This window comes from Chiloscyllium plagiosum, unplaced genomic scaffold, assembly GCF_037043375.1.
Source record: "Chiloscyllium plagiosum isolate Xiang-an unplaced genomic scaffold, Cpla_swu_hap1 HiC_scaffold_10, whole genome shotgun sequence".
NCBI lineage: Eukaryota > Metazoa > Chordata > Chondrichthyes > Orectolobiformes > Hemiscylliidae > Chiloscyllium > Chiloscyllium plagiosum.
Genome location: NW_028270148.1, coordinates 44786444 through 44813934, shown reverse-complemented (window position 1 = coordinate 44813934; position 27491 = coordinate 44786444). Strand labels below are relative to the sequence as shown.

The 27491-nt window shown below is 38.6% G+C and overlaps 1 protein-coding gene across 1 annotated transcript; it reads right to left on the bottom strand.

Moving 5' to 3' along the window:
- Positions 1–64: 64 nt before the first annotated feature.
- LOC122552802 (creatine kinase M-type-like) lies at positions 65–27491 on the bottom strand. The gene is made up of 9 exons (XM_043695761.2): positions 27266–27491; positions 25080–25126; positions 19888–20086; positions 15065–15219; positions 12439–12571; positions 6466–6637; positions 5299–5422; positions 3334–3523; positions 65–958 (listed from the first exon to the last, which is right to left on the bottom strand). Exons 1-9 carry the CDS (start codon positions 27279–27281, stop codon positions 774–776), a joined length of 1221 nt encoding a protein of 406 aa, XP_043551696.2. The 5' UTR covers positions 27282–27491; the 3' UTR covers positions 65–773.

The following is a 27491-nucleotide window of genomic DNA, read 5'->3' as shown; positions in this document are numbered from 1 at the left end:
TGACTTTCATTTCAAGTCCAGTGCTTGCTGGTAGTTATTCTTTAAGCACTTGTTAAAATGACAAAGACAAGAAGATTTGAAGATCCTCTTCCTGTTCCTCAATCCACCCAAGAATGCATTAAGATATTTTAAATTCTCACTCGCAATTCATTGAATTCATACAAATGAAGAATATCTGTTTGAATTTGCAGTCTGTGCTAAGATGTGCTTAGACAAATGCCTTCAATGTGTCTATTCTTTAGAAAACTGGCCAGAGTATCTGCTTTGGATGAATATGCAGAAACTTCTGCAGTCTACGCGTTTAGCAGAGAACAACTTGATGGATTTAACTGTCAAGGCAGAAACGAATAATGCTGGGGTTCTTAAGAGCAGTTGGGATCCATGGAATTGTACCTTTAGCAAGATGTTATTTCTTTCAAAAGTAATTTGGCGAAAAAAAATCACACTAGAAACCATGTATTGATTTGTTAGAGATCACTTTAGATACCCAAAGCTACATTTTATCATGTATCAGTTTATTCCTGTGAGCCTCTAGCTCACTGCGATTTGCTGACAGTAGTGTAAGAATCACATTTCTTATTCCTGGATATTGATCTTTGTATAGAAAATTACATTCAAAAGTATTGAAATCTTAAAAATGTATAATTAATATGTAACAGTTCTCATTTGTAAATTAGTTTTATTTCAGAAGCATATTTATTTGTATCAATAGGTTATTTTTTGCAGGAATCCTTCCTCTGAAATATTAATTTCCATCTCTATGCTGTAAATAATTATTTGTCCATCTGCTTCTGAGTGGGAAAAAGATCTTCAATAGGTCTCCCTTGTTCAATATGTTTATCCATGTTGATCAGCAGCTTAATGCCATCAACTAGCAACTGCATCAATTGCACTTCTGAGAAACCAATTCGATCTGCATTGGAAATGTCCCAGACTTCAGCAGAAGCATTCACAGCACCTACAGGATACAGTGATTCAGGATCAGTTAATAAATATAACTATAGTTTCAGTGATTGTAATAGTCTATAAAAGTGAACAGGATGTTGAAAAGGATTCTGCAAATATTGGTGTAATAATTAGAAATCATGAGGCTAATAGAACTCAAATTATGCCAAATTTTACAGCAACTTCAGGTGAGAAGCAGATGTACATTTTAATGCAAAAATTAAGAAGTTCCTGTTCCATTCCACCATTAAGTTAATGAAAATGACATCTCACTGTCTCAACACTTATCTAGATTAAGTTGCCTTACTTATGCAGTAGATACAAAGTACGCCAATCAAAATTCTGTCTGTCTATAAAATGTTTTTAAAAGAGTATGTATTGTTAATTACTGGTAATGAACCTCTCTGACACCGTCATAACTACAACAAGTACAGTGTTGTTTTTTGGGGTATTTAATTTTTTTTACTTTGCCGTTATGTACTTTCATTCTCTCTCAATGCGGTCTTGCTGTACTGATTTGGTGTTGTTTGCCCATTCTAATTCAAACTTTCTTCGCAGTCCTCATCGTGTTCATTTCACAATTCTTCAATCTAATTAGTTTAATCTAATTGCTTGCTCTTTTCACTCTGGTCCCAGTTGCCTCATTTACCTCAGTGCCATTATTGGCTAGCACTTCCAGCAATGTATGGCCTATAAATGTTGTGATCAAATGTGTTGTTTTACTGCAGCAAATTATAGCCCTGTTATCATTTAATCAGTTTTTGCTGTAAATCAATAGCTATTAGAAGAATTGGTCAATGAACTTATGTTTCATTACAGGAACTTAAGAGTTTCTAAGAATTTAGCAGATCAAAAAATGCACTGTTGTGAAACAAAAGATAAACAATAATGAATCCAAAATGAAATGAGCTCAGATTCCTATAGTATACTATTTCTGGAATATGTATTGTAAATATTTCAGCACTTTAAAAGTACTGTGCTGTTCATAGTTGATGCCCAGGATTACAGTTAAAATTTGTTGGGGAGCAGCATGAAAGCACTCAGAGTTGTTGCTTAATCCTGAAGTACAAGAGCAGAATTCAAAGTGGGTATGTGGATGGAAACCGATTAGGAGAATTTAAAGCAACCTGTCTGGTGGGAGTGGAGCTATCACATTTAGGCTCAGAGTCTGGAAAGCAATTTTAATAGTTTAATATCCCAGTTGGAATGGCCTGCTTTAGGACTGGCACATCAGTGGACACTGGAAGACATTGATGGCTGAAGATGGGGTAAATATTAGAAGTGTGGACTGTAGGCTAGTTGTAAGCAACTGATGCCACCTTGTATAACCTGATGAAATGCAACTATAATGAAATACAGAAGTTTTTATAAATTGAGGAAAAAATATTATGAAGGGATGACTAAAGTCTCGACTAAAGAGTGGTTACATTTAAAGTTGGAGGGCAGTTTAGTGAACACAGTTCAGAACTTAGGGTAGGATAGAAGCAGTAATGGTGAGGCAAAGGCAATAGGGGTGTCTTAAAACACCAGAGTTGAACCAAAATGAAATTTCTGGGTTTAGAAGTTACAGAGATAGAAGTTGGTCATGAACTGATTCAAACATGAGCATGAGGAAATGGTGGAGGCTGGTACAATTGCATTATTTAAAAGGCATCTGAATGGATATATGAATAGGAAGGGTTTAGAGGGATATGGGCCAGGTGCTAGCAAATGGGACTAGATTACGTTGGGATATCTGGTCGGCATAGATGAGTTGGACCGAAGGGTCTGCTTCCTTGCTGTACATCTCTATGACTGAAAATTTTAGCTTGGAGAGGTATGGAAAATATATTTCCTGGATGTTATTTGTGACTTTGAGGGACTAGTTAATGTTTTTGCAAGGAAAGAATGCTGATAGAGATTGAAATACAGTTATGGGGATGGGTGCAAGACTTAATCACACTGATGTAACTGTCTCCCAACAGGTGATTCTAAAAGATAAAAGTATTTGCCAAATTATATAGTTCAGTAAAATTGCTATACTGGAAAAACAAAACCATTTACTTGGATAATAAAATATGTATATCCCAGCTTTGAATATGTGCATAGATAAGCCCAATATGCAAATATATATGTTAGGATATTGAACAAGCAAAAAAGATATTCAAATCAGATATCCGCCTCAGAAATGTAAAAACTTTCTGTGCATTTTCTTGAAATAAAATCAAGTCAGAAGTTAGTATGTTATGATGATGTAGCATGAGCTTTTCACATGAGGTGCAGAAGTGTTAGATGTTATTATATGTTTGTTATTGTCAGTTTATTCAGACTTTGGTTACCACATACTTCTTTTTTTCTATTTCATTGGTTATTTACATTAGTGAGAAGTGTTTTCTTATAATACAGTACCAGTAGGCTTCTTTTCTAGACGTAATCTCTGCAAGATCTCACCGAACTTCTGATGTTTACTGATGTACTTCAGTCTAACAAGGACACTTGCCCGCATACCAGTGCCAAGATCTGAAGGACAGGTTAACACATATCCTAAATTGTCCTTCCAGATGAAGGGGTGTTTTTTCTGCTGGTATATTTCTTCAAGCTAAATCAAGAACAAGAGTAAGTTCTTCAACTTCCAAAGGTGTATGGCTCAATGCTAGTCATCAACAAATAGAAAAAGACACACTCTCCAATAACAGTCTTCTCTTCAAGTACCAGGCTAATTCTGGATGTAAGTTTGCTCACTGAGGTGGAAGGTTCGTTTTCAGATGTTTTGTCACCATATCAGTGAGCCTCAAGTGAAGCACAGGTGTTATGTCCTACTTTCTGTTTATGTGCTTGGGTTTCCTTAGGTTAGTGATGTCATTTCCTGTGGTGATGTCATTTCCTGTTCTTTTTCTCAGAGGGTAGTAGATGTGAACCAAATTAATGTGTTTGTTGATAGAGCTCCGGTTGGAATGCCATGCATCTAGGAATTCTCGTGCATGTCTCTGTTTGGCTTGTCCTAGGATGGACGGGTTGTCCCAGTCAAAGTGGTGTCCTTCCTCATCTGTATGTAAGGATACTAGTGATGTCTTTTTGTGACAAGTTCATGTTCATGTATCCTGGTGGTTAGTTTTCTGTCTGTTTGTCCAATGTAATGTTTGTTACAGTTCTTGCAAGGTATTTTGTAAATGATGTTCATTTTGCTTGTCTGTATAGGGTCTTTTAAGCTCATTAGCTGGTGTTTTAGTGTGTTGGTGGGTTTGTGGGCTACCATGATTCCAATAGGTCTGAGTAGTCTGGCAGTCATTTCCAAGATGTCTTTGATGTAGAGGAGAGTGTCTAGGGTTTCTGGGCGTGTTTGTCTGCTTGTTTGGTTTTGTTGCTGAGAAACCGACAGACTGTGTTCATTGGGTACCCATTCTTTTTCGATATGCTATATAGGTGATTTTCCTCTGCTCCTCATCGTTCCCCTGTGCTGCAGTTTGTGGTGGCTCGTTAAAATAATGTTCTAATGCAGCTTCATTTGTGGGTGTTGGGATGATTGTTTCACCAACCCAAGGAAACAAACATATAAATCGAAAGCAGGACGTGACAGCAGTGCTTTACCAGAGGCTCACTGACGATATTACCTAGGATGGTGACGAAAACATCTGAAAATGAACCTTCCAGCTCAGCGAGCAAACCTACATCCAGAACTTCAACCTGAGCTACAAATCTTCTCCAAACCCACTATCAGGCTAACTCTTAATTCCAGCTAAGTAATAGCAGTCGAGCTGTACATCATCATAAATATAGGCACTCTCATACATGTCATTTTTGAAGGAATGTCGTTTTCTAATCTTTTCACCACTAATCCTTCCTTTCTGGTGAGACTGGATTCCCAACTTCTACCAACATCACACGCATTAGCTGCTTCTCAATAGAAACTATAGCCTGGCAAAGAGTCTCCCTTGCTTTCTACTGGGAAATACCAAACAATATGCTAAGCGCTATGCTAAGAAAGGAATAAAGCAACGTAACTAATTTGTATCTTCCCTGAATTACCATTCTTAATTTTAGCCTTTTTGATGCCACACACACTGATCCAAATGGAGAATATTGAAGCTTCATCTAGAAAGTATCTAGCCAATTCGTGGAAAGTGCAGAAGAGTACACTGATGAAATTTGCCTTACCATTCCACAGAATAAACTTATGACTTCGCAGACATTTCTGCCAGATAGAAAAAATGAAGTTGGAAACATCTTAGGAAATTTCTTGTATCCTAATGTTGACAAATTATGAACATTCAATTTTATTTCAGTTTTTCAGCATCTGCTGTATTTTGCTTTAATTTTACATTCATTTGGTCTTTTTGAAATGAATGTAATGAGAAAATGAAAGCAATTGCATACCTTTTTAAGACCCAAACAATAGCGTGTAAACACTTGGTTCATATTTCCACCATCTTGAATGGAAGTAATGCGAAGATGGTCTTCTTTATTGACCCAGACAATAAAATTCATCATATCATTGTGCCTGCAGAAGGTAAATTTATGATCACGTAAATTTCTTTGAAATTCAATTCCTCTTGCAGGCCCTGATAGAACTGCTCCACCTTTTTTCTTGGGCTCCATCATCAATCTCTGATGTAGGTCGCTCTGCAATACTGTTGCAATACCTTGAATCAGCCAACAGTTCTCTGCACAGCAGCAGGAAGTCTGTGAATTGGTGGAATTTCCCCCAGAAAACCAGGAAGACCGACAATGAGCAGGTATGTGCCAGGTTTGGACTTAATCCCTTAGGACTTCCTAAAAATGGCCACAGTGGGGATTTGACCAGTTTTCCAGCTCTTTCCCACCACCCACCCCTGGTGCGGCAATTAAATTCTGTTCATTAGCTCTTTCTCTGCACCTGACTATCTTAACTATTTTTAGCATTTAATTTTCATTTAATGCACAACTATTGTTTTGAGAGAACTAAGTTTTGAGAAAGTCAGAAATTTTCACCTACTTTGTTAAGTATCATAAAGCAATAAGGTTGAATTTGAAAAACAAGAAGATAATTTTAAAAAATTTTCTTGAAGATGTAACATTTTTACAAATGCATGCAAATTTATTCAGATTCTCAGGAAGATCCAATTTGTACAAACTGCCTTATGTCAATGTTTTTTTTAATAAATGTAAGTTCCCCATTCTCTCCTGCTATGGCCAAACAAATTTCTCATAGTTTCTCCAAAGTCACCCTAATGGATGGATGAAACCAATCTGAGGCAGGACCTCCATTTGATTCCATTCTTTTTTCTTTTGCGATACAGCTATCTCCAGACTATAGATATTTTGTAACCAACTATTTTGCTCACCAAATGCTCAGCAGTCTCTTGATGCTACTTTGGATTTCCAGCAGGAGAAACAAGGTGGCCTAAGTCCACTTGTGATTGGCATAAGATTCCAGTGCCTCAGAACAACCAAGATCAGAAAGTCAATAACATGGAAAAAGCAAGCCCAGGATTTATCATTCTTGGTTGCAATATGCAGTTCCATTGCCCTTGATAAACATTTTAGATTAAAATGAAAACTTACCAGACTCCCCGAGAATCTGGCCAATCTCTGGCCATACCAGATGAAAGCATTATTGGAGAAATAAGGTTATCAGTAAGGATTCCAGCAGCAGTCAGTTTCTGAAGTTTCTCCTCACTTAAGTTCTTCAGCGAATGATACGTTCCCTTAAATTCACCATCTAATGCACTGAGGGCTGTAGTTTATAATTTGTCAAGAGAAAGTAAATGAAAACACTTATGGTTAATACCTGCATAGACTATAGATGATGAGCTTTTAGCTTCATAAAAACATCATTTTACAAAAAAGTTTTTTTTTAATTACTTCCAAACCAGCACAAAAATGAAGGTTGCCATTAGGTGCAGTACTGACGGAATACTGTGCATGTAGAAATGCATCTTTCAGAGGAGATAGTAAACTGAAGTCCCATTTACATGTCCATCTGGGCATTCCCTGTATTCTGGCCAATATTTATCCCTTAAAGTTAGAAGAATACAAATGATATGGTCATTATTACATTGCTGTTTGTGGGAGAGTGCTGTGTGCAAATAGCTTTTGTGGTTCTAATATTACAACATTACACTTCAAAAACACTTTGTTGATTATAATGCATTTACAGAATCATAGAGCCTGTTTGGATGCTGTATAGTTCTTCAGTCCAACTAATCCATGCCAACCATGTTCCCAAACTAAACCAGTAACACCTGCCTTGGTTTGGCCCATACTTGTAAAAGACAAATATGAAAGACACTATATAAATGCAAGTCTTCCTTTAGTTTTTTTTAAATTGCAATCTGTGCAATTGAATATGTCTAATTACTTTTGGGGAAAATATTATACTCCATAGCTCGACATTGTAATCATTTTGATTAAAATATATTAGCATAATTTAGGATACGCCCATATAACGTATCAGCAATGCAATACAAAATGCACCATAGGTCATTCTCCTCAATCCAAGTCACCAAAAAGTGTAAACTAACTGCTTAGTTGTTGAAAACCAAAGAGTCTATTATAGCTCTACTGCATTCAATCCATGGTGTGCAGCAATGCTGATGTTAACTTAGCAGCCACAGCAAATACCAGTCTTTGTTGTAGGAATGCTTGCTGCCACTATTCAGCTGTCAGTGTATGTTCTATGCATGACAGGGAAACTGGCCAGTTTCCAGGTTGTTCCTTTCTTAAACAAATTTTCAGAGGTCTCTTTGGGCAAATCACAAAGAGACCAAAAGCAGTGGACAAAAATATCAGCAGTGGTATGGAAATGAAAACTGTTCACTCACAACATTTTTTTTTTCAAAGTGTTAAAAGTAAAAATAAAAACAGGAAAAGAATAATAAAAGATGCAATTTTAAATAGCATTTTGTAATTAATATTTTTGGGGGGAAATCTGCTAAAATTAGACATCCTTAAGTGACAGCACCTTAGTTAGTTGTTAGTGGTGCCAATCTCTTGACAAAATCAGAAGTTATGACATTAAGAAAGGCTGCACTGTAAAACATCACAGCAGAACAATAAAAGTTGACTCAAAGCAGCCATTTACATAATTGATGGCAATAATAGTAGATATCCATATCACAATCAGGAATTTAAAAGATAGCAAGTTTATTGATGCACTTGAACAACTGTTGCCTTCTTCAATGGAAATGGCCTCACGCTTAGTTATCTCCTTTCATACAGGCATCCATCCATTACTATACACTGTTTTCCCATAGATCTACTTGGTCTGATTTGGTGTTCTGTCATAAAAGATGGACTGTCAGATAGATATTCTGGACAGTTTGAGCAGAAAGCATATGTGAAGTGAGTTTGTAATGGAGTGAGGTAGGAACAGACTGTAACAACATTATCTTTTTAGAAACATCATTTAGAGTGGCATATCTGAGGGTGTAGTGGTGAATCTGCATAAAACCAGTAGTAAGACCGCAGGTACAGTAGAGTATCCCATTTTAGGTTCCTTTCTATAGGAAGCATATTGGGATAATAGAAATGGTGCAACACAGAGTAACCAGAATGTTGCTAGATATAGGAAAGTACAATTACAACAGAAGACTTCTAAAATTGGCAATATTATTAAGAGAACAGGGCAAATCACATATTTAAAATTATGAAGACATTTTTATGTAATTGTAGGATTTATAATGGAGAAGAATAAAAATATATGTTTAAATGTGACTGATATTGGACAAAAAGCACACAAAATGTTTCCACACAGAAGGTTGTGAAACTGTGGAAAGTGGAATAACTGACTGAAGCAGTGATCACTTAGTAATTTGCTAGATTGAAGAAAAGAAGGATAAGGAAAAATGGAGACAAAGTCGACAATAAGGGATTAGGATTACTGCTTGTGAAAGGAACGAACACCAGCCTAAATGGGTCAGGCAAATGAACTGATTCTATATTATAGTTTCAACACATACATTGATCCTATTTATGGACAAAGGTGAGGGGTAAGGCCTGAAATAAAACAAAGGGGAAAGGAGCCAGGCAAATAGGGTTGAATCCTTCTCTGATTTAGGATGTAAGGTGGCCGATCGAGGCTCAGTTTCTGGAGACATTTTCTGAGGAAACAAAGAAGACCCATTGAAATCATATTAATCACAAAACATTGAAGCATTCACGACCTGGTAACAAGTGAGTGTTGATGACAAGTAATTGTGGAGAAAGGTCAATTAATGGAATAGAAAGATATGGCTTAGGGTGTGACCTGAAGTTCAAAACAACATATAGGGCTCCTTGAATGGTATCAGGAAATGTAATCAGGTTGGATGGGCAGCTAGTGTGAGAAACAAGGAGGAAGTTGAGTAAAAAGAAAGCTACAATTCAAAAATATCGAGGCAAGCAATCTTAAGACCATGACCTATTTCAATCTCTAAAGTGAATAAGCAGAGGAAGAAAAGAGTAAATTAATAATTACAAAACACCTTACATCACCACGTATCAAATGAACCACAGCCAATCAGTTAGTTCTGTAGTCACAGTTGATATATATACAACTTGGCAGTCAAATTGTCTGCATGAAGTTTCCACATAGGTTTGGTCTTTTTGGTTGAGGAAGAATGCTTCCTGGGATAAAGAGAGAATTCTCTTCTTTTTGTTTTAAATTGAATCATAGAACATTTTATCTCCAATTGGCAGACATTGTTTGACCAAAGGACTCTTTGTAACAAACAAGAAAATTATCACTATGGCTGAATGTTACCAAGAGGCTTTTCATGCATTTAAATAGAACTTGTAAAGATGGAGTTTCATATATGACAAATCAAGAATATGGTTGCAATGAATCATCTCAAATTAATCTGATGTTGTATGGATTCTAACAAAGTATTTGCATTTAAGTGGATTTCATGTACTGCAAATTTAACAAATATTACTCATGAGTTAAATTATATTATATCAAATGAAGTGAACAAATTGTGGGGATATGTGAGCTAGGTTCAATGGTGGGGTAATTATTAAATTATAAAACATTGAAAATTTCAGCATAGCGCAATGTCAGCCCAAAAACAGATTTCTATGGAATATTAGCTGATGAGTTTAGAGAGGTATAAACTTAAAGCAAGAGGTTTTATCTGAGTATCATCTTGTTTAAAAGCTCCACATTTTGTTCTTTTTGTAGAAGTATTCCTCTATTGCAATGCAAAAATGTTGGAAATTTTTAGTTTAAATGAACAGTGATCAAATTATGTGTACAGTAGTCTACATTTATCTAAAACTGTATGGTTACATGGGATCATAGACAGACAAATAGACAAAGAAGTGTGGGTGAATGCTTCATTAGCATCCTAAATATTCTTTGAATGGAAGATGATAAAAATAGCATAAAGCAGAATGTTATTTTCGGATGCGACTGTTGATGGATCATCAATAGCTGCTTATTCTGTCTGATGACAAGAGCAACAGTTGTAGTGTTTTATCACTATTCTGGATTAGTGGTGCTGGAAGAGCATAGCAGTTCAGGCAGCATCCGAGGAGCAGTAAAATCGACGTTTCGGGCAAAAGCCCTTCATCAGGAATTTTTACTGCTCCTCGGATGCTGCCTGAACTGCTGTGCTCTTCCAGCACCACTAATCCAGAATCTGGTTTCCAGCATCTGCAGTCATTGTTTTTACCTAATGTTGTATCACTAGATTACCACTAGATGGTGATAAAACTCAATTCACTCAATAGTTTAGCGAATGCTAAAACTGAAACGAAACACCAGATTATACCGTAGACATTGGTGTCTGAATCAACATTTAAAACATTGAAAAAATCCCTCTAAAAACCATTGTTGACTTATGCACCAAATATAAAAGTAAGAGTGGGTGTGTTGTTTTGAAATTTTGTAAGCATCCAATGCAAAAAGTCGATGTGTTTTCAACTCTATGCATATTCACAACAGAGCTCATATTACCTGCTTGATCCCTTGCGACCAGTCATAAGGTATCAGTAAATAAAACAAAACTTTGATGGGAGCAAAATTGAGACTGACTGGTAGTGTGAGTAATGCCATGGCTGAAAAGGTGGGTTGACATTAATGTCAATATATATGCAACAAACGTATTATTGAGCCAGAGAAATGGGACTTATGGCATTTATATAGCACCTTTAATTTAATAAAACACATCAAAGGAGCATCAAGGCATAAACAATGACGTGACATAAGAATATATGCAGTCAGGTGATCAAAGGCTTGGTCAAAGGGAAAGGACAATGAGTAGAGATCAGATGTTTACAAAAGGAATTCCAGAGCCCAGAGCACAGTCAACCATGGTGGAATGATTAAACTCAGTAATGCTCAAAATGTGAGCACAGATATCAGCCCTGTTAGAGGAAGGATATTATCAAGCTGGAGAGGGTTCAGAAGAGATTTACCAGGATGTTGCCAAGAATGGAAGTGTGGGTTATAAGGAGAGGCTGGATAGGTTTGGACTTTTTTTCACTGGACTATAGGCGGTTTAGGTTTATAAAGTCATAAGGTGAATGGCAGGTGTTTTTTTTTCCCTGTGGGGGATTTGAAAATTAGAGAGCATATCTTTAAAGTCAGAGGAGAAAGATTTTACAAAGATATGATGGGCAATTTATTTTACACAGACAGTGGTTTGTGTGTGGAATGAACTTCCAGAGGAAGTGGTGGATGTGGGTACAGTTACATGAACAAGAAATGTTTGGAGGGATATAGGCCAGGGTCAGGCAGGTGACACTAGTTTAGTTTGGGATTATGGTTGGCATGGATTGGTTAGACCAAAGGGTCTGTTCCTGTGCTGTAAGACGCAATGACTCTATACCTTGGAGGGTTGTGGGGATAGTAGGAGATAATAGCATTAAGGAGAGCAAAAATCAGAGAAGGATTTAAAAATGAGCAAGAGAATTTTAAAATTCTGCTTTACCAGGAGTCAATGTAGGACAAGTGAATGAAGCTTAATTGAGTTAAGCATTAGAGTGCTGGATGATCTTGAATGAGAATGAGAAGTCAGGTGAATTGGCCATGCTAAATTGCCCGTAGTGTTAGGTAAAGGGGTAAATGTAGGGGTATGGGTGGGTTACGCTTCGGCGGGTCGGTGTGGACTTGTTGGGCCGAAGGGCCTGTTTCCACACTGTAAGTAATCTAAATGTGGCAGACCAAGAGGAATGCGTTGGAATAGTCCACACTAGAGATTTTCTTTTAAAAAGCCACAAATGAGGGTTTAAACAATAGATAATCTGAGACAAGTGAAATGTCAGGGGATGTTAGGGAGATGAGGGTGGAGGCGGAAGGGGAATGGTCTCATGCACTGGACAACAGGGAGAGGTCTCAAAGGAGAATGCTGTGGTCAACCTTGTCAAAGACTGCATACATTGAGACAAACAAAGAAGGTTGCTTTTGTCACAGGCATATCAGAAGTCATTTGTAAAGTTGATATCATGTGACCTCTGGTATCATTGGCAGGATTCAAATATGGATAATGTTGGAGATTTAGGTAAATGTTCTGTTATTTCTAATTTCTTCAATAATGAACAAACAAAATAAATCACCTTCTTTGGCAAGTTTTTCCAGTGCACGTCTCTCTCCACGGCTGCAGTGAGGTGGGAAACAAAAATCATCCACATTACGTCCTGTGCTCACTTGACAGATCAACACATAGAGTTCATCTAAATCAGCTCCACCCTGCAGGGAGAAGGGTAATAAATAATTACAGGCCTTTTATTAACCAGCCATTCAATTGTTATTAATTAATGGATACAAGTAGTGTAAACATAAGGATTTTAATCCATAGACTCAGTACAAGGTTTGTGGAGCTCCTGTCATTGTGCACTGCCAGCCCAATTGTATGGTTAGTTAATGTAGTGTAGACTGTATGACTTTACTATAATTTTTTATAAGTTTTGTTTTTTTTTATTAATAATGTGGGCTTTCTGTGTGTCTGAAGATCATAACTGACTTTAGTTTTTTTCTTACCTGTTGTGATTTATTTCAAAAGAATTTTTGAGACTATATAATTTATAAGCTTTAATTTTTTAATACACATTGGTAGGGTTTTACAACTGCACAAGATAAACAAACTCCAGTTTAGAATATCAGAAAGGGCTTTTTAAATTTAGAGAGAGATTTTTTCTATTTTCACTTTGACTTCCTGTGAAGTCCTATGCTTGTAGATGCTTGTATAGACTAGTGCTCCCGAGAATGGGAAGATTCAGTGAAAGCAAAGATAGTGATACTCCCAGAGCTAAAAAATTGGGATAAAATGCAGAGGAGGTTACTCAAAGCTGGTATGAGTTATGTTTTGGGGGACTATACAAGGTGTGTTTTCGGAGACTGTACCAGGACTGTGTTTTGGATGCTTTACAAAAACTGTTGTTTCTCTTTTCAATTTATAAATGAATGTTTTGGGATTAATTACATTGCACTTTTACTGTCTATTTAAAAATATTTGAATAGTAGACAGTTTGTTTATCCTATTTTATCTTTATTTCTTTTGTTAATAAACTTCTGTTTTGTTTTTAAAATCTACAGCATCATGTGCTAATAGTTCAGCAAGTGAAAACTGTTCAAATCAAAAGAAAACGAAACATCATCTATCATGCTAGGTTGCAGTATGGAATCTCTCTTGTCTAGTAATAACGTTAGCTTGGATTGTAACAGTACAAGTTTTATTTTGACTAGACCCCATTCTGACTTGCAGTTATGCCAGGTATGTGATACAAATTTGGGTGTGAAGGCATTTAGAGAAGAAATGCAATTCCATCAGGAGGAATTTCCCTGTGCACTGATGACAGGACCAGCGAGAAGCAAAGTTAGAAATTGGACTTTCTGGAAAATAATGATTTAATATTCTAACCTTTTAAATGTAAGCAGAAACTGTTGACTTCATGAAATATAGAACAGCAAGTAGTATTGGAAGTAAATCAGCGCTGGTGGGTGCATGTCAAATTATATATACATTGCCACAACACCATGAGCAAAATAGAACTTCTATATTTCCATTAGAAATCATTATTAAAAACTAAAAATAACATTGTCTATACAATACTTATAACATAAATGATAAAACATTCTCTAAAAACATTAGATGGATGTTAAAGTTTGAAAATAGATTAATAGAGAAAGGATTAGGTAATAAATAAAGTCTTATTAAGTGAAAAAGGACTGTTAGAACAGTTAATGAATAGTTTTTGAAAATGTCACTAGAAACTTAAATTGCATTTTTTTACTGGAACAAAGATGAAGACTTTTGTCTGCTACAGTAAATCTGCACATTTAATGTAGCAAAGTGTCACAGGCAACTTCACAGTCGGGGCTCAGAAATAGGAAATGAACAAGGGGAGTTGATGGAGACACTGGTACTTTTAAGGTTTTTGCAGATGAGGAGGCAGGATGGAGGGTTTATGAAAGAAATTTTGAACTGTTGGAGCCTGATGGTTTAAGGGTTTCCCTTCAGTAGTGGAATGGGTGGAAGAGGGAATTGTGCTGTTTATCAAAGCTGGAAGAGAAAGGAGGAGGGGAAAGTGTGCCTGGAGGAAGGTTGCATAGTGATGGGGGGATTTGAAAATGAAAACTTTGCAACCAATGTACAGTGGGATAATGAAGTAGCCTGTCTTTTCCAAGTTTATTTCCTGATTTTGTAAGGCTTGAAATCAGTAAAAATTTTATTTTAACACAGTCTCAAAATACATGGAGGAGACTTCCAGTGAATGTAGTTAAAACAGTGCTTATCTTTTTTTTCACAAAAACATATAACTGTCTGATTTTGAATGGATTAAAGACCATAAGGAAAAATATAGCCTAAGTACATCAGGAGACATTGGTCTTTTTGCCACTCACGTCTGGCAGGGTGTGGTGAGAGTGGACGGTGTGTGGTGGTATAGTGAGGTCGGCTATGCCAGGAAGCACATGATCTATAGACAACATTTGCTAAATTTGGATTATATAGACACATGTTGATATGAATTGGTAACCTTTGCTTTATTGCTTTTCTGAGTTTGAAGTGTTTACGTGTGTCTACACCCAAAATCGAAAAGTAAGTTGGAAACATTAATAAGGAACTTTGCAAACTTGTTTCTGGAACAGGCCTATTGGAACAGGCCGAAATGGTCTTGTTCGATATATTATTCTTTCCAAATGTAACATGTAGAAATTACAAAACAAACTTTATAAAGCTACCTTTAGGTTTTCTGGATTCAAGTTGCTCCTGTGCATTCTGTTTAGTTGATAATCACGATGATAAAGTTCAATAAGAGGATCAAAGAACTCCATGAACACAGTATATGATTCTGCATCTCCAGCCACACAACCCACAGTTCTAGTGGAAGAATATTCTATTTGGGCAAGCAAACAAATAAAGTAGTGACAATTATATCCGTGGTTCCATAGCAATGTTTTAAATGAGTAACATTGGGTTGAATTGTCTCATTTTCAGTTATCAAGCTTTATTGAGTGAGACTTGTGGTACTTGGCTCATTTGCTCCATTGCTGAGTGAATCTTTGCATGCAATGCTCTGCTGGTCACCTCATTGGTTGTCACTGGGCTATCCGACAGCCTTCCTGTCGAATCAAATGGCAAGAGAGACTTAAGTGCTCCCACTGCCAGCACCTTCCAGTGCAGACAGCAAGGATGCCATATTTAAAGCCCTGTTGGTTCTTCAAATTCTGCAAGTCAGGAACTAGGCCACAGACTGTGGCCCTGTATCATTATCTCTGAGGAAATGGTCCAGAAAAGTGTGTTAGCTTTCCACTTTGGGCAAGGGACCTGGAAATGCTGGTGGAGAGGAGGACCATCCTTTACACTTCAGATCACCAAAGGAAGCTATGTTACCAGACACAGTCAGCGTGGACATAGCTAATGGCCCAAGTCAGTGCTGTGTCCCAGGTTAGACAGAAAGTACAACAGCATAGGAAGAAAATAAATTATCTTTTGTGCTCTAGAAGGTTAAGTGCCACGATCCTTCTCTGCCACCTCACACTCACAAGTAACTAACTCTGAAATTGTACATGCATCTCACTGAGACTCATGAACTCTGTTTGGCTCATTGCAGGAGAGATCAGCTTACACCTCAGCCAAGCCGGCCTTGGGTGGTGTTGCTGGTGAACATCAGTTTCCTCATTCCTTTTAATTCAACGGAGGGTTGCTCAGATGGGGTCCGGGTGAATTCCATGGAAAATCAACCCATGAGCTTCACAGTGCTGTGCTGGCACACCACACTAACTCATTCTGAATCTGTGCAAACTCTTGCACAACTAAATCCGTCTCTTACACAGGCAGTAGCAGCACCCAGCAAACCTCCAACTGGAAGACCCAGCACAGGCAGCCCTCAGCCTGACTTCCACCTCTGAGGAAATTCCGAACTATCACAGGGTGCAATGGCAAGGTTTTCACTCGCACACCTGGGTCTCAGAAACATTTGCCTTGGTGGGTTTGAAGATAGATGCTGCCTGACCTGCTGCGCTTCTCCAGCAACACATTTCCATCTCTGATCTCCAGCATCTGCAGACCTCATTTTCTCTTGAAGATAGATTAAACTCAGGAGCACAACCCAAGGAGCATATCACTGACGTGTCTCTGCATCTGATCAAGGAAAGAACTTCCCAGATCTCTGTCACTCCTGGGACTGCTAGAGACCAGGTACCTGTACAGCCCCAGGCAGAAGAGGATTCCATGGTGTCAGCTATTAATGGCCGTCAAAATGCTCAAATAGGCATAGGAACAGTAGGCAAGTTAGTCTGAGGCAGTTGGTGAACTGAATTAAAGAATGGAGGAGTCCATAAACATTATCAGTGCCATGCTGGCTGTAGCTTGCATGCACCTGACTGTCTCCATGGAGACTTTAGCCACTGCCCTGAAAAGACAGGTCCAGTACACAGTCTCTGTCAGATATGTGCACGGACCTCAACAGCTACAAGGTAAAGTAGGATGGGAGACATCGACTTCACTTCAATTGCCCCTTCCTCTCAGGGAGACAAGATGGCGCTAGCAGGCCCCCTGACAGAGGAGGAACTACACACACAGGCTACTCAGAAGCTTCTTCTCAGGACTGTCCTGAGGAGCCCAGCCCCTCCTTATGACCCCTACCACCCAATTCACCAACCCCATTGCCTATGATGCCAAAGCTAACAGAGGTTCAAGCTCAAAAAAGTGAACCTGCATTTGGGATCCTCTCAGCAGAATTAGGCCCAAGCATCCCCCCCCCACCCCGCCACCCCCCAAATCAAGATGATCAGCCAACAGGGTCAATGATAGAGCAGACTCTCACCAACCCCACTGTGGAAACCAGGACTGAACCTAGACATAGTGGGAGGAAGAGAAGAAAAATAATGTTCTGAGGGCACATTGGTGACACATAATTGTACATAATCTTTACTTTTGTAAAAATATCCTAATTTGCATTCTTAAACTTTAGTACTATTTTCACTGTAGGGCCAAATGAAATCATACCCATGTGAGAGATGAGCTGCCTTTTGGACATTCTAAGGATGCGTAAAGTTGTCATGACAGAGCATTGCTCATCTCTTTCAGTCAACCAGCTCCTTGACCACAGGTAGCCTCAGACCTCACAGATCCTTGAGCTGCCATGTTGATGATTGCAAGCAAGGTCTTGCACTTTAATGTGGACACGTAAAGGTAAAGTCACCTTAGTCCTACCAGACTATAGGACTGTTCTCTCATTGGAGAGAGACAACTGGTAGTGGTTTATCCTGATGGTCACCACACCTCAGGCAAGAAGAGAGGTTTAGAAGGAGAGTCCTTCATGGTAATCTCATCCAGTGTAGGAAATTAATCCTGCTATCATTTGCATTGCAAACCAGTTGTCCAGCTAACTGAGCTAATCAAACCCCATAGCACTGAGCTGAAACCCAATGTTCAGAGAGTGTGCTGGGGCCTGGCCAGCATACATATCCCACACTTACACCCATCTTGTCAGTGATAGTGTGAATCAGAGATGATTCGATACAGCTCTGGAGGGAAAGGTTAATTCTATCAATCAGCTTTTCAAGGGTGCACATTGCCTGCTAATACTGGGACATGTACAATGGGCAATTCACGTGTCCATTCTCTGGGCGGCACGGTGGCACAGTGGTTAGCACTGCTGCCTCACAGTGCCAGAGACCCGGGTTCAATTCCTGTCTCAGGCAACTGTCTGTGTGGAGTTTGCACATTCTCTCTGTGTCTGCATGAGTTTCCTCCGGGTTTTCTGGTTTCCTCCCACAGTCTAAAAATGCGCAGGTTAGGTTAGGTGAATTGGCCATGCTAAATTGCCCATAGTGTTAGGTGAAGGGGTAAATGTAGGGGAATGGGTCTGGGTGGGTTGCTCTTCGGAGGGTTGGTGTGGACTTGTTGGGCCGAAGGGCCTGTTTCCACCCTGTAATTAATCTAATCTAATCATTGCTCAGTGGTCTACTGAGAAAAACTGTAAGATTTGCAGAGGGCAATGTTTTAATGCTGTCAACAGGATACCCAAGCATTTCATGTAATGTTTCAAATCTATGGGCAATCTGAAACATTGAAGGATTGCTGATGAGTCAACCTTCTAAAAGCATGTTCCTCACAACCTGCAGGCTATCATGAGAGACTTCACTGCACAGCACTCAGATATGACATTCTGATGGCAGTGTGAATCATAGGGCTATGTCATATCAGTTCACCCACTCATTGCTGCTTTTTCCCTAATAGTCAGTAGGAAATATAATGTATATAATGTATGTGTATATTCATATATGTCACTACACATTTAATCAGGAACAGAAAAAATCAAGGATTGCAAAAATAACAAAATTCACATGTCCACAAAGCGGGGCTGCTTATCTTATTACCAATGGAATCTTGAGAAATTAAATAAAATACAAACTCTTACTAGAATTCCTGTCTCTATGACCTAAAAATCTTTTTAACTCACTTGTGACTTTAATTTATAAACTGGAACTACTGGTACATTGTACTTGAAGCTATTATACACCAGAGTTTAGATGTTCACAGCTTTAAGTACAAAAGTTTGAAACATTCAGTCATTCTCAGGTGAATGGAACAGCTACTATGCTGACACTCATTAGCACTTGAAATTTAGCCAAACATTGATAATGGCCACTAATGTACAAACAACAGGCTGATGTCCAGCAAGGACAACAAGCAGATAACGTGTTTCAATTTCAAATCAGATTGGCTGTCAATCAATTTAAGGAAGTAGATAGTTAGAAACAAAAATCAGAAATTGTTGGAAAAGCTCAGCAGCTCTGGCAGCACCTGTGCAGAGAAATCAGAGTTAACATTTCAGGTTGGGTGACCCTTCCTCAGAACTGAGGAAACTCAGGTATCCCAGCAATTTAACTGTTTTTGTTTCTGATTTACAGCATCCGCAGTTCTTTCAGGGTTTATTTTAAAGTAAATAGGTATTGGAGGTATTGGAGTCACTGAATTCAATGAGGTGTCATTTTTGTTTGATTTATAATTTGTTATACATTGCTACAAATTGTAAAATTTATGAACATATTGGTTAGAATTCACTTTGCTCAATGAATTTGATTGAATCAATGGTTTTATTTTTGCGTTTCCCATCGAGGCCAATGCTGTAGAAACATCATGTAAATCATTTTTATTTAAGTATTACGCATCCTTAAATCTTTCTTTTCTTTTAGTTTCTTTCTTTATAAATTCCATGATTTATCTCACTGTAAAACAAAATGTCAATCAGGGCTTGACACCCAACCAGGGAAAATGGAACAGTTGTAAACGGTAGACAAAATATCATATGATCAAATGTCATCTTAACAAATTCCCAGGAATAAGTCAAACAAAACTTTGCAAAACTGAAATGCCCCAAGTTATTGAAAAGATGGATGGCTCATATTTCATACAGCGTTTTAATGCCGTATAATTTACAGTAGCATAATGGTATCATTTATAAATGTTTTAATTTATGTTGCTGTAAAATGTGACATTATTAGCTTTTAAATGAAAACTAAAGGAGTATTTTTTAAATTAAACTGAGACTTACCAGATTTATCAACACCAGGTTGGATGATATCATCCAGTGTGAAGCCACTTTGAGTTGCTCTGGCCCTCAGTCTCTTGTACATTTGAATTGTAAGAACCTTTGCCATATAAGTCTGATTTCTGGCCAAGTTTGGAAATTCTTCTTCAGCCGACAATTTTTTAAGATTAAGTGAAATTGTAGGATCACTTGGCATTAATTGCTAAAATTATAAACAATCGTGTCAGCATCACTTTGATGGATTTAAATCACAATTCCTTTAATTTGAAATAAGAAACATGAAGTGGAAATTAAGTCTGTGCACAATTTTACATAACTGTACTGCTCATTCGTACATCATTGCTTTGTAAAATCATTAGATCCAAACTACTGAGATAACCTACACTGTGAGATCGCAATCAAAAACAAATAGATGAGGAATGCAATATGACACATACTGAATGTTAGACAGCACGTATTTAACAGCATGTGGTTATAATAAAAGTGGATGATTGTTTGTGATGAGCTTTTACCTGTATTTTGTTTTGATAACAACACTGCAATGTGTTTAAAACCATCATTACAAGAAATCTTTCTTGCATAGAAGTCATGTGCAAAAAACAAAATGTAGGTGCAGAAGAAGGCCATTCAGCCCATTGATTCTGCTTCACCATTCAAAGAAATCATGGCTGGTCTGATAATCCTGAACTCCTCTTTCCTACCTTCTCCCATAACTCTGCTGCCCTTACTGATTAAAAATCTAACTCAGCCTTAAATATATTTAATGATCCAGTCTAAATAGTCCTCTCATAAAGAATTCCACAGATTCACTACTTTCTGTGAAAGAAGTCCCTCCTCATCTCTGCCTTAAATGTGCGATCCCTTATTCTGAGATAATGCTTTTTGGTCCAATACTCTCCTTTATGAGGAAACAATCTTTCAGCATCCATCTTGTCAACTTTCCTGAGAATCTTGTGTGTTTCAATAAGGTTGCTTTTCACACTTCTACAGTCCAATAAATACAGGCCCAATCTACTCAACCTCTCCTCATAAGACAGTCCCACAGTACTCAGGATCAGCCTCATGAACTTTCTCTGGACTGTTTCCAAAGTCCAATGCCAGTAAATAGAAAAGTACAACACAGAACAGGCCCTTTGGCCCACGATATTGTGCCGAGACTTAATCCTAATGTAAAATATAGTAACTTAATCTACGCACCCCTCAACTCACTGCTATTCATGTGCATGTCCAGCAGTCGCTTAAATGTCCTCAATGACTTCACTTCCACCATCTCAGCTGGCAACGCATTCCATGCATTCACAATTCTCTGCGTAAAGAACCTACTTCTGATGTCTCCTTTATACCTTCCTCCTAATATCTTCAAACTATGATTTCTCGTACCAGTCGATCCTGCCCTGGGGAAAAGTCTCTGGCTATTGAATCTTATATTAGGCAAGGGGCTCAAACTTCAGCATGTTCTGAGTCATGCTTTGTATAGTTTTAGCCTCGTTAAATACTGCATTCCCTTTGAAATAAAGGCCAACATTTAATTTGTCTTCCCTACTGACCACAGAACTTGGCTGATAGCTGTTTGTGCTTTATGCATGAAGATTCCCCAATCTCTCTGATCTATAGTGTTCTGCGGCTTTTCTCCATTTAAACAATATTCAGATTCTCTATTCTTACTGTCAAAGTGCATAAACCATATTTTCCCAGATGATATTTTCATCCACTCACTTAAGCTACTTATATTGCTCTGCAGACACTGTGTTATTCCCACTACCTGTCTTCCATCACTTATTTATTTTTGTGTCATCTACAAACTTAGTAACATTTTCCTCTTCAAAGTCATTAATATATGTTGCAAATAATTGTAGTGACTACACTTTGGTACTCCACTAGTTATAGGTTGCATCTGAAAATGCTCCCCCCCCCCCCAATTCACTGTCCTTACGCATTAACCAATCCTCTATCCATGCTAATGTACCACATCCTGCACCAAGGGTTCTTATCCTATTAAGTAATCTAATGGGACCAAGCACATCAGCTGCAGCAAAGCTTTAGTTGCTCAAGAAGTCAAATCAATGTGTCTACGTGGTTAATTGTTTGAACTAGAGCATAATCAAAAGTTTGTTCACAATTCCGATTTTGTCAAGAGTCATATGGCCATATGTGGATGGCTGCCGATCTACCTCAGTTATCAGTCTCAAATGTCAGCTGCTTTTTGTTTTTATATAATTCAATGGGATTGTTATTATATTTCTGTGATGAACCAGTTTTACAAGGGTGTACCAGTTTCAGCTGTGAATCAGCAGTAGATGAGATCCTGGATTCCTATCTACAATAAAGAACAGAATGAAGCTAATGTGAGAAAACCTTGCCCTAAAGGCTATATTTAGTTAAAAAAGTAATTGGTGCCTTTATTATGTGAGCATGAAAGAATTGTAGAGTCTATCATTTGCTGCTTTATACCTTGTAACTTTCACTTAATTATTTGATGTAAATAATTTTGTTTGGTTTAGGTTCTAAGGGCACAAATTTCCCATCTCTGGAGGGGGCCAGGAAGTGGCAAGAAGGACAATTGGATCATTTGGAATTTGCCTGTTCCTTTGCCACCTCAGCAATCAAACGATGATCATTGGGGATCTTCTCAATTCTCCATCACTGAAGGCCTTATGTAACAGCTAACAATTTAATAGCCTGCGGCCCAATTTATCCAACTCCCCAAGCAAATGAAAAAAGTGGCTGTTTATCCAACTTGGACTGCCTTCAGGCTTGGGGCAAGGCCTCACTTGCCCCAATCTGGAGCCAATCAATAAACAGGGATGGAGATCAAGGGTGGGTCTCAAGAAGACACCACCAGACCTCGTGTCTGACAACTCCCAACCCCACAACAAGATTTGCAAACCTAACCCTGCAAGACTCAAACAAAAAGATTTAATTCATCACTGTTAGTTACCTTTAAGACTAAGTCTCCAACTGCAATATTTAGGACCCAGAAGCTAACTACTTCTGATGGCCAGCAGCTTCTTTTGACGTTGGACTTCAACATCAAAGCCTGTGATTCACTGCAAAGCACTTAGCAAACTGATCCAGCAAGCTTTCTTGTTTGGGGACGGTGGATGGTGTGCAAAGTCAATGGTCATTGAGCATGCCTCCAACTGCAATTAGGTGGTAAAACACAAATGGAACTTCCTGGCCCCCACAACAGATGTTCATGAGGAAATGACTATTGGTATCAAGAATTCCCCAATTCCACACCCATCTCCACTAAGGAGTCCTAAAAAAAAACATGTTTTTGTATTGGGGAGATGGGCCTGAAGTGGCAATGGTGATGATAAGGTTGGCAGATTGGAGAACACATCTCCATTTCACTGGGGCATTGGCATTGTTGTAATGATGAATGTCGAGAGTGTGGTGCTGGAAAAGCACAGCAGGTCAGGCATCATCCGAGAAGTAGGAAAATTGATGTTTCGGGCATAAGCCCTTCATCAGGAATGTGATGAATGTAAAAACTTAAATACTGAAGTCCATCACCTCTTCCCACACCAACCATTTCACATTCTTTCTCCATGTCCGATATATCTCATGCCCTTGGCCCACGCCTCAATCAACACAGCCCTCTGTCCCCTTCTTAAGCCATCTATTCTTGCCAGTGCAATTGCAGACAATGTAATATTTGCCCTTTTAGCTCCTGTCTCCACATTGTTCAGTGCCTCAACAAATTCTTCCAGGTAAAGTAATGTATTTCTTTCTATTTATCACATTGTATTTATTGTTGATAATGCAATCTCCCCTACATTTGGGGAAACAAATTCAGACTGGATGATAATTGCTTTGAGAAACCTGTCACTCAGTCCCAAAGCATGACCCTGAGCAGCCAGTAGCTTTCCATTTAAATTCATTGTCTTGCTCTCATGCTCTCTGTACTGTTCATGGCCTGCTGCAGTGTTTCAGTGAAACTCTAATCATAAGGTTTAGCATGGTACATCCTGCTGGATTCAACAGTCTCAGACCACAAACTTTCTCTCCCATTTTGATTATGTTTTTGCCATGTGAGGTCTTATTCTGGTTTGCCATTTACACTCGGTCTGGATAAATGCTTTATTTTTCTTAACTGCAACATCAGTCTTTTTGCATTTTATACCATGACATCTTTGTCATTTAATTCATCCCAGACTACCCCATTTGTTGTCCCACCTTTCCCTCTGTCAACGACATAAAACTCATCACATTTCTACCTCCCTCAGTACCGTAGAAGAGATTTGACTCAAAATATTAATGACTGTTTCTCTTGTCACAGGTACTGCCAGATCCAACATTTAGCAATTTTTAAATTTCAAATTTCCAACATCCATAATTTAGTGTGCAAACACAAAGTCATGAAAATGGCAATGAAACCTCTCAATCTGAGGAGTTTAGTAAGGATTTGTTGTCTATAACAAATTATATGTCATTTTAATTAATATTGTTTTATATATTTTCCACTGGTTTTGAATTATACTTTAAACCCAGAGGCTTTATGGCATCAGGAAACGGCTCAGGAAATTACTGGCCCATTATATAACGGATCACTTTCTTATTGTGCAAAGCTCAGCGTGGGACTTTCTGCTGAAGATTCAAAATATACCTTATTGCAGGCAACATCGACTAACAAAAAACAACTGTGCTCACAATGTAAAGATTTAAAATGCAAAATAAATTACGTAGTGTTATGGGGAGATATAGTGTAATGTTAATGTCACTGAACTAGTGACCTGTAGGCCCAGACTCAAGGGGGCATAGGTTCAAATCTCATCACTATAGATTGAATTTACATTCAAGGCATTTAAAAAAATCTGGAATCAAAGTTAGTCTCAATAATAGTGACCATGACTATCATTTTTTTGTTGTTAAATATTGTATCTCATTCATTGATACCACTTAACGATGGAAATCTACCATCCTTCCTTTGTCTGCCTTATATATGACTCCAGATCCACACAATGTGATTTACTTTTGAAATGGCTGAGCAAGCCACTCAGTGTAAGAACAATTAGAAATGGGCAAATATTTGCCAGCAATCCTAACAGGAAAACAAAAGCAAAAAAAAAGCTCAACTAATTATGCTACTGTTTATTGCTAGTGGCCAAATACATATACATTGCTGATGCACACTCCTTCCATGTTTGCAATGTTATGACAGTTTAAATGTTGTTTTATTCCAGAATACAAACCTCCAAAATGTGCTTGTACTTGAGACTGAGCGGCATTTCCAGTGGGGCTGTTAGAAACAACATGGGACAAGATGTGACATGTGCAGAAATGTGACATAAGAATATGAAGTCAACAAAATAGTCAGCTCTTCAGCAAAACAAAGACATAAAGAAATCTCAGTAACAACAAATTTTGCATTTTGGTAAGTAGAACAAGGGCAGGACTTACATAGAAAATGATAAGGCCCTGGGTGTGTTGTAGAGCAGAGAGACCTGGAGGTTCAGGTACATAATTCATTGAAAATTGCATCACAGGTAGACAGAGTGGTAAAGAAGGCATTTGGAACACTTGACGTCATTGCTCAGACCATTGAGTTTAGGATTTGGGACGTCATGTTGCAGTTGTACAGTATATTGGTGAGACCGGTCGCCCTGCTATTATTAAATTGGAGAGGATTCAGAAAAGATTTACAGGATGTTACTGCGATTGGAAGGTTTGAGTTATAAGTTATTACATGCTGAATAAGCTGGGAATTGTTTTCACTGAAGCATAGAAGTTGAGGAGTGACTTTATAGAGGTTTATAAAGTCATGACGGACATAGATAGGCTGACTAGCAAAGGTCCTTTCCCTAGGATTGGGGAATTCAAAACAAGAGGGCACAATTTTAAGGTCAGAGGAAAAAGATTTAAAAGGGACTTGAGGGACAACTTTTTCACACAGAGGTTGTTCATATGTGAGAAGAACTGCTAGAGGAAGTGGTAGATGCAGGTGTAGTTACAACATTCAAGAGATGTTTGGATAGGTATGTGAATAGGAAAGAATTAGAAGGATATGGGCCAAGTGCAGACAAACAGATTAATTTAGTTTGGGAAACTTGGTCGGCATGGATGAGTTAGACCAAAGGGTCTGTTTCCATGCTGTCTAACTCTATAAATCAATGAATTGGTCATAATAAAAATGGGAAATGCCTATGCCTGCTATAGCTGAATTAATAGATCAATAGCCATGATTATTTAACTCCATTATCCTCACTTTGTGTCACCAGTAAAACGTGAATTAAACTGACCCAGTCTTTTTCAACCTGTAATCGCATTATCCCTATGAATAAGCAGCTACTGGTTAGCCAATGTCACAAAACCCGTATATTGTTCAGGAGGCTATTTGGCCCATTGTAGTTCCCCAAACATTTTGACCTGGTGCCAATTTCCTGCTGTTTCCCCATACAATTATTTGTATTTAAATAAGTTCCTATGTACTCTTGAATGCCTCAATTGAATTTACCTTCTCCACACTTCCATAGAAAATAGGAGCAGGAGTAGGTCACTAAGCCCTTGATGCCTGTTCCACATTCAGTATGATCATGGCTTCAACTCAGTCCCCACTTTCTCCCCATACCCTTTGATCCTTTTAGACCTCAGAAAGAATCTTTTGGCATCAACTGTTTTCTGTGGCAGAAAAATCCACAGGCTCACCACTATCTGGGTGAACACTTCAACCCCAGGACATCAATGTGGACTTCACCAGTTTCCTCATTTGCCCTCCCCCAACCTTAACCCAGTTCCAACCTGCCAGCTCAGCACCATCCTCATACCTGTCCTACCTGCCAATCTTCCTCCCCATCTATCCGCTCACCCTCCTCTCCGACCTATCACTTTCATCCCCACTTCCATCCACCTATTGTACGCTGAGCTACCTTCTCCCCAGCCCCAACCTCCTCCCATTTACCTGTCCACCCTGGAGGCTCCCTGCCTCATTCCTGATGAAGGACTTTTACCGGAAACGTCGATTTTCCTGCTCCTCAGATGCTGGCTGACCTTCCCCTCTAATCTAGACTCTGATCTCCAGCATCTGCAGTCCTCACTTTCGCCCACTGGGTGAAGATGTTTCTCCTCATCTCAGCTCCGAAATGATCTCCTTAGACAGTGACCTTCTGTAATGGTCTCCCCAGTCATTGGGAACATCCGTCCTGATTTTACCCTCTCTTCACCCTACCCAGACAGTGCATTCCAAACCCACACCAGTCTCTTTCTTCAGTTGCATTCTTCCCAAACCGTGTTAAACCCATGCCTTTTAGCTCTCGATCCTTTTCCAGGTGGGACAAAGATTTCTCCTTGTCTGCTCTGTCAAACTATTTCGGGGGGTGGGGGAGGGGGGATTCTCAATCAACAACTCGTAAAGACCGCAATGAAATGAAGAACAACTTACGTTTGAGTTTCCACATGGCTGCAGCGTTTGGGCGGGTTATGAAGCACTTACTGGTGGTAGAGGCGGCTCACTGTATTTCCATCTGCACTTGGAGCAAGTCAGTCAGTTCGAACTCATTTCACTTCAAATGTGACCTTGATGGTTCAGCAGCTGGGAATTCACAGCTTCCAACTGGATTGTTGTTGGAGGGGGAGGTGGGGGCTCTTTAACTGCAGGACTGCTCCCA

What these genes read in the sequence shown, in the direction of transcription:
- LOC122552802 (XM_043695761.2), bottom strand. An exon ending in AGTACAAGCACATTTTGGAG is followed by an intron (nt 20,087 to 25,079) that starts GTTTGTATTCTG and finishes TTATAATTTTAG; the next exon opens with CAATTAATGCCAAGTGATCC. An exon ending in GGAAAAACTTGCCAAAGAAG is followed by an intron (nt 6,638 to 12,438) that starts GTGATTTATTTT and finishes TATAAACTACAG; the next exon opens with CCCTCAGTGCATTAGATGGT.